The sequence below is a fragment of the Arachis ipaensis genome, chromosome B3 (assembly GCF_059453495.1).
Source record: "Arachis ipaensis isolate K30076 ecotype BB chromosome B3, ASM5945349v1, whole genome shotgun sequence".
Lineage (NCBI taxonomy): Eukaryota > Viridiplantae > Streptophyta > Magnoliopsida > Fabales > Fabaceae > Arachis > Arachis ipaensis.
The window spans coordinates 22,569,034-22,577,161 of record NC_142438.1 but is presented as its reverse complement, the minus strand read 5'-3'; the positions used below and the strand labels follow the sequence as shown (position 1 = coordinate 22,577,161).

Genomic DNA, 8,128 nt, shown 5'->3' with positions numbered 1-8,128 from the left:
TACAAGAAAAATAGCCACAAGTAAGAACCTGCGGTAATTTCAAAATAGAAAAGCTTCCACTAGAGACACAAACACACACATACTTGTTTCTCCTGTATGTTGTGTCGAATGACACCATATCTCCATAATATTCGTTCGATGCCCTGCACATTGCATCAACCTAGAGCGCATTCCTAAGCTTGTTAGCTTTGTCGACATCTATTTCATAAAAGAAATCCGGGTTGATCTCTTTCATTCGCAAGAAATAGCTCAACATTTCCTTAACATCTGCATTATTATCAGCACAACTGTAGGTCTTGTTAGGCCATATGCTAGTCTCATCGTTGTCCTCAATCACACACTTGGCATGCATGGCCAATTTTCTGTACTCATGATAATGGACCGATTTCTTAGCAGAACACTGGTGGATGTGCTTCAATTCTAATTTTGACACCATCTAATTGTCCTTTTGCCTATCCAACATCACATACATCTTTGCTCTACATCTCGTGGTTGTTATTTTTTTTACCAGATGCTGCCTTCACTCGAGACTCCCGATAACCTTCTCGATTGCAATGTATTGATTGATTAATGGATATCCTTAATTCCTTCATTGTCTTGTCAAAATTGGTGTTCCTAATCTTAGTGATGAACCCAACTTTCTTTGCATATTCGAATAGAATTCTTGTGCACGTTGTAACGAATCAAATCGGAATCCTACATAGAGGATTTTCTCTAGCTGAATGACACTATGATCCGGCAATTGCAAATCCATTCAAAAAAAATTTTCAATGCCGCACACACTTAAAAATTGGAATCCAATAGCTCGTTAGTATTATGACAATAATAAAATACACTTTACACCTTATGACTCAACTCTGTATCATTATTTTCCAACTTAATAACGTCTGTAACTTCTTCGACTTGCAATTGAAAACACCCTAATACAGCTAAGCGAATCAAACAAAAAACGCATCATATAAAGAGATAAGCATCCATTATTCAATACCCAAAAAACCTCTTCCAACATCCACTTATTCACTGAGAACACCAATGTATAAACAAATAAAAGTCTAATAGTTTACATACAAAAATACACTAAATTACTACGAGAGATCAAATAATGCACAAGAGTATCCCTGTTAATACTGTAAAAAAAATTAAAGCAAAACTGCAAAACACACAGGTAACTTGCAAAACAAAAATCTACTAAAAACACATCATATATCAAAGTTGTACCATCAAACTAACATAAAAAAAATCACACCAATTATACTACTAAATCACCACTTACCTTGTCTACACGTTGAGTTTCATCATCACTCAAACACAGGATATTGACTTTGGTGCAATTAGAGTGATCACTTACATCATAGGAAGTGTCACACGATCCTTCTTCATTAATTGATGGTTCTATTGATGCAACACTCTCAATCTGCCTTTAGCGGCACCTTGCTCCTTTGGAGGTAGAATGGTATGGCTGCACGAGAATTCCCTGATCACGTCGTTGCGCATTTGGACGGGCTGTTTGGCGGCAAGACGACGACACATGCACAACGACGACAACAACTGGAGCGGGGTTGGGATGCGATTGCGGTGTATACGTTGAGCTTCTCTTCGACAGGACAGGTTGCATAACAAATGGAAGTGGGGACTGGCGATACGCGTTTGATCGGACTGTACGGCAGCATGACGACGATGCAACCTCCCCAACGGTGACAACACCTGAATAGGGGTTGGGGTGCGATCTCGGGCCTGGGGTTGGGTTCCTCTTGACGCAGATGACGTGAATATGGAGCTGCAATATTTGGCACTCCTTATTTTTCAAATCTGTAATTAATGTTGATTATTAACATATTAAACATATTATTTTATTAAAAAATAAATATTAATTATAGTTGTTAAAATTTGATTGATTATAAGTTGTTCTCCAATACTTTTTCTTCTCATAAATATAAATGTGACGATAAAATTAAAATTTGGAGAGAAAATTGAAATTAAGAATATAAATTCATATTATTAAAATCACACTGAATCGGTCAATTTAATAAAAAAAATCGAAGAACTGATAATCTAGCCCATTTGGTTTGAAATTTGGATGGAAAGTGCATTTAAATCAATCATTAGCATATCTGAGGCTTAGTTTAAGTGACAATTATGGTGCTTCTTAAAATGGTGTATAGGGATTCAAAATAAGGTTAAGTAGTGAATGAGAATCTTTAAGTATTATATATGTGAGTATACATTGTACATAAGTTTATAATGTCTAGAATTAAAGGTTGTCCAATTTATCTAAATAAAATATAAAAAAAAATTAATAGCAATAAATCTTTTTTTTAAGTGATTTTTGTTTGGATGAGTTTCTATAAAAAAGATCCTTTTTTAAGTGATTATTTTTTAAAGATCTTTTAAAAAAATAAAAATAATTTTATATTTTGATATCTCATATAAAATATATTTTTATCTAATAATTATATTTGGATACAATATAAAAATATTTTTTGTTTATTTATTACGTTAAAAATATTTTTTTAAATAAAAAAATCTTTTAAAAAATAATAATTTTTAAATTTTTTTAAATATTTTTAATTTTACTATTAAAATTTTGTCAAAACATATAAAATAAAAAAAATTCACAATTTTAATGGCAACCAAACAAATTTTAAAATTTAGTAACAATGGGTCGTTTCGACCCTAACCGCTTGAACAGCTGATCCGGACGGGTCTGTGTTGCAATTAGGGGTGTGCATGGGACGGGTGAAACCAAGTTTGATGTGACCCAGACCCGACCCGAAATATATACCGGGCATATTTGTTAGACCTGAACCCGACCCTAGACCCGATGAAACCTATACACTTTCGCGCCACGTTTATATCGGGTAAAAACCGGGTGAAAATCGGGCCGTTAACATTATATTACCTTGATACTTTCTTGTAAGTTAGCATGTAAAAATATCCAAATTTCCAAGACTCCAATCATTTTTGACATGGTAAAATTCACTTAGAAAAATATAATAAGAACTAACTCTTCTCTAAAATTAAAGTATAACCATAATCAATACTAATATTGCCTAATAACACCAAATATTTAAATCAATACAAATAATACAAGATTATGCATTAGTCTAAAGTCTTATGCATTTTAAACATAAAATATTAACTTATAGTTTTATATATAATGACTAATAACACAAAATATTAAGGTTTACAACACTTAAATTTCACATAATAATAGCCATCATCCATCACTAATAATACAAAATATTAATTATGTATGATGACCGGGCCGATTTCGGGTGACCCGAGCTATGGCCCGAACTCGACCCGAAATAATGACCGAGTCTATTTTTGAGACTCATACCCGACTCTACACCCGATGAAATCACACCAAATTAGTCCCTAAAGTGTTCGAGACCGGGTCGGGTCTTCGGGTCGGGCCGGACCATGCACACCCCTAGTTGCAACTTGCCGCTTTAAAGTTAAGAAAATAATTATTCTACTAGTTACAACAGGACCGTCAGAGGCTTGAAGATGCAATTGTGAACCACTGAAGATAGACGCGCCGTCGTCGCTTGGTAGTCCTTGGCGTTTCTACTGGCGACGGAAAAGACCGGAAGATTTGGAAAGAGGAGACGAGAAGGGATCTGAAGTGGGCTAGGGCTACATTTTTGAAAAATTGAATTTGAGTTTGGGGTTAGAGTTGCATATTGAAGTTAAGGGTATTTTTGTAAATTTAACTATTTCATCCTCTAATTTTAATTCAAATGAAATTGAGATATAATTTAATTCTGTGCACTTCTACACTAAACATAATACTGACACTTTTTTTATTTATTAATTCCTGTCTCTCTCTGTCTCTGTCTGGCAAAGAATACTCTTACTCGATGCACCGTTTATCATTCACTGAACTGTGCATGACAGCAATCTGACCCGACGGAACTGTCAGCAATTACCAGTAGTTGGATTCGTCTACCTGTTCTCATTATTCCACACTCACCCAAACCACTTATGGAGAAAGGGAACCCCATCTCGATATACAGGCACAACGCTGACCACCGGCCTCAGGAGGGGCCGTCAGCTGGAGGCGAAACTCGGTGTTGCCGCTGCTCCATGCTGCACTTCTGCTTTAAATAATCATATCTGTCCAGCGTATGACTTTTCTCTTCTTCCCACAAGTCCAAATTGCATTCTCTTTTTTATTTTCATTCTAGTTTGATTAAATGTTTAAATTAATCTCAGTTGTTTTGGCCACAACTACATGACGCATGCTCATCCAGGTATGAAATAATAAGCCAGCATGCATGACTTTTCTGTATTTTATATTAGGGTAATTCTACTAGGCGACACAAGTCAACTAGCAAGTCAATGACTTGCATGCTATGCATATTTTTATTCTGGCATTCAACAAGAAGATAACTAAATCATAGAGAGGAGGAGGAATGGGGTCATGGATGTTCAATTTTGATCTTGTTCTGCTCTTTCTCATGTCATTCCAGTTCCATGTATCCATTGAATCTGATAGCATCTTTCCAGGGCAGAGACTTTCAGGAAATCAAACTCTAGTTTCCTATGGACAAATATTTGAAATGGGTTTCTTCTCACCATCAGGTTCAGGTAACAACTCTCGCAATTATTACCTAGGGATATGGTACAAAGGGTTACCAACGCCAGAAAGAACAGTGGTGTGGGTAGCCAACAGGGATCATCCTATATCTGATCCATACTCTTCATGGTTAGAACTTGACAAGCATGGCAATCTATCTCTCTATACTTCCACCGGTCATGCAGTTTGGTCAGCGAACTCTTCCTTTAGTTTGGATGATCCTTTGGATTCGAAAGCTGCTAAGCTTCGGGAAGATGGAAACTTTATTATAAGCAGCTCATTTGATAAATATGATTGGCAAAGCTTTGATTACCCAACTGATACCTTGCTGCCTAATGCGTATTTGGAATATGATAACGACAGAGGTATTAAAAGGGTTCTGAAATCTTGGCTAGCTACAAGTAATCCATCAACTGGCAACTTCTCTGCCGAGGTAACTACAGTTTCTGTGGATTTAGCTGAGGTTCAATTGTTGCAAAATGATGGTTTTACTGAGTCTAAATTCTGCATAAATCGGTTTCATGAAACTAAAGATTACGTGTATGATTTTGAATTTCACTTTATAGGATATGTGGACATTTACTCGTATGTTTTGTTTTCATATGGCAACTCATACAATCTTGCAAGATATGTTTTAGATGGATCTGGAAAGCTCAAACTTTTAGGGTGGTCAAACGAATGGGTTACCATCAACATGGACCACAAAAAATGTGACTTTCACGGTCGTAATGAGGATACAAGAGTGAATGCCAAACATAGTGGAAGGAAGAATGCTACTTGGGTGGTTGTGGAGGTGGCGATTGGGCTTACTAGTGTGATGGTTGCTATTGCCATTTTGCTGATAAGGCTATGGAAGAGAGGCACCACCACTTCATCTAAGGTAATGGGAGGAGATACATTGAAGCAGTACAACTACAGAGATTTGAGAAAAGCAACTAGAAACTTCACAATTAAGCTTGGAAACGGTGGTTTCAGCACTGTTTACAAAGGGGAATTCCCTGATTCAACTTTCGTAGCTGTCAAGGAACTTCGAGGACACTTTCAAGAAGAAAAACAGCTTCGAGCAGAACTCAATACGGTAGGGCTGATCCAGCACAAAAATCTTGTTCGCTTACTTGGATTCTGCTTACAAGGTTCCCAGAGATTCATAATTTATGATTACATGCCAAATGGTTCTCTAGAATCTCACTTGTTCCAGAGTGATTCTAATGTCTTAGATTGGGGAACTAGATACAATATTGCTCTTGGCACTGCCAAAGGTTTAGCTTACCTACATGAGCATTGTAGAGACTGCATCATTCATTGCGACATCAAGCCGGAGAACATTTTGTTGGATGCCGAGTTTAATCCTCAAGTCGCGGACTTTGGCTTGGCAAAGCTTCTAGGCCGAGACTTTAGTCGAGTTCTTACTACCATGAGAGGAACAAGAGGCTATCTTGCAACAGAGTGGTTCTCCGGCGTTCCAATCACTGCAAAAGTTGATGTATATAGCTATGGTCAAGTCCTTCTTGAGATCATTTCAGGTAGAAGGAACATGGATCTAGTAAATGATGATCTAGCTAGTTATTTCCCGTCAATTGTTTTCAATGCATTGAACAATGGGGAGGATGTTCTGCCTTTAGTAGATTCCAAACTACAAGGCAAATTCAGCGCAGAAGAGGTAAATAGAGCATGCAAGGTTGGTTGTTGGTGCATTCAAGATGATGAGAATGATAGACCAACAATGAAAGAGGTTGTTCAAGCTTTGGAAGGAAATCTTGATGTAGGTATTCCTCCTATTCCGCAGTTTTTCCTGTCCTTAGCAGAACCTTCTGTCCAAAAAGGTGATCTGAAGGAAAGCAAGGATTATAGTACATCGAGCACACTACCTTCGAGTTTCAGCTTTCAAGCACCAGTAAGTTCTTTCACGGCTCATTCATCCTTATATTATGTGTGCAATCATCTGTTCTTTTAATTGATAGGATAAAAGGGATTCATTAATGAAACCTGTCCTGAAAGATACCAAAATTTCAATGTTTTCAAGCCTAAAAAGAATTTATTGTTGCTGTTATTGTTGCTGCAGTAGTTGTTAGTATTAGTATGTTCTAGAAATGGATGCAGCTATATTTGTCAAATGCAGCTATATTAGTATGTTCTAGAAATGTTCTAGAAATGGATGCAGCTATATTACGTAATGTCTTCACATACACGACATAGAATTTGAACAAAGTAATTCAAAAGCTCCAGAAGTCAGAGAGAAATGTCACATCCCAAGAACTTACGCAGTATTTTTGAGTCTTAACACCAATTGTCATTGCTAAATGAATTGATATATTTCCTTATTAAAAACAACAAAATATTTGATTTTACACCTTTTCCCCCTCCAAGTTCAGTTCCTCTAAAATTAAGCAATCGAAATAAAACCTTGTTTGCTAGAAGTGAATACCTTAAAAGTCTTGCTTTATGCTCATTATATGGCATAATTTGACATTTTCATATCAATGATTCAGGCCTTTCATGTCAAGTCATTATCCTTATTCTGCATGTTTCTGCCTTCATTATCGTAGTTTATATTCAGATTGCATACTAACTCCTACGTAATTTACATTAATTTTGACAGGTTCACCAAGTTCAGGATGAACCTTGATATCATATCAGTGAGTTCGCTGCTACTGCTACTATTCGTGAAACGGTGAAAGGCATAACTTTGTTCAGCAGCTAGCTTTACTAATGGCTAGAAACACTCATTAAACTTCCATTTATTTCCTTCAAGATCGAAGCATCCAGAATGCTGAAATAAATTAGTCACGAAGTATTTCTGGTGCTTCCATTGATTTATGTCAAAATATTATTTTGGTGAATTGGTGATAAGAACTCAATTGATCTTCTTTACAATTTATGTATGGTAAAATGGACTTATCAAAACAAGAATGGATTCAATTACCTAGTGTTTCTACATATAAGTAAACATTAAAAATCTTTTTTTAAGTAAACTTGATTTCCACCTACTGGTGATCAATTGATCATGCTCACAAGAACTTTGATGCTTGAGTTTTTAATTCGGAAAAGAATCTTATTTGTTGAGATTTGCCTGTTGCTTTTACAGGCTGAAAGAACCTTAAGTTTTGCAGAGTAAACTAGTAAGAATTTGTGTGGCAAGATCATGAAAGAACGCAAGTGTAGCTACATGTACCTGTTTTGAGTTGAATATTTCTCATGTTTCCTTCTATATGCTAGCAAGAAATTAAGCTTAGTCATACTTCATAGTTTAAATTTCATCCACTTTCCTTATATCACTAGCAAAGTCAAGTTTAATTAAAGAAACTGTAAGAAAATATATTGAGAAAGTGTTCATGAACTTTTACGTGAACATTTCTTTGTATAATAGCTTAGAGTGCATAGCCTTTCATGGCTCTCTTCCAACAATTGTTAGGACCTTAATTGGAGTTTCACTTTTTCATTATTTTTATTTATTATTATTAAGATGATGAAACTATCACTCTTATTTTTTATAACGTTACTTTATACATTATTTTTTTGTAGTATGTGGTTACATAGATTTATGAA

General features: G+C 35.8%; 1 protein-coding gene across 7 annotated transcripts; it reads left to right on the top strand.

The window, feature by feature from the left end:
* Window positions 1-2,650: 2,650 nt before the first annotated feature.
* LOC107629852 (G-type lectin S-receptor-like serine/threonine-protein kinase At2g19130) lies at window positions 2,651-7,508 on the top strand. 7 transcript variants are annotated; one of them, XM_021118400.2, is made up of 6 exons: window positions 2,651-2,708; window positions 3,438-4,128; window positions 4,219-4,256; window positions 4,513-4,593; window positions 4,717-6,476; window positions 7,182-7,508. In XM_021118400.2, exons 3-6 carry the CDS (start codon window positions 4,238-4,240, stop codon window positions 7,206-7,208), a joined length of 1,887 nt encoding a protein of 628 aa, XP_020974059.1. In that variant the 5' UTR covers window positions 2,651-2,708; window positions 3,438-4,128; window positions 4,219-4,237; the 3' UTR covers window positions 7,209-7,508. The 7 variants fall into 7 exon arrangements, with proteins under 7 accessions (XP_020974059.1, XP_088366154.1, XP_088366155.1 ...); XM_088510028.1 differs by having other exon boundaries at window positions 2,665-2,708; window positions 4,476-4,593; XM_088510029.1 differs by lacking the exons at window positions 2,651-2,708; window positions 4,219-4,256 and having other exon boundaries at window positions 3,488-4,128.
* Window positions 7,509-8,128: the final 620 nt, after the last annotated feature.

Bases quoted from the DNA above. Each gene is read 5' to 3' on its own strand.
- LOC107629852 (XM_021118396.2), top strand. From the start codon at position 4,419: ATGGGGTCATGGATGTTCAATTTTGATCTTGTTCTGCTCTTTCTCATG. The intron at 6,477-7,181 runs GTAAGTTCTTTC...TAATTTTGACAG, and splicing joins GTTTCAGCTTTCAAGCACCA to GTTCACCAAGTTCAGGATGA.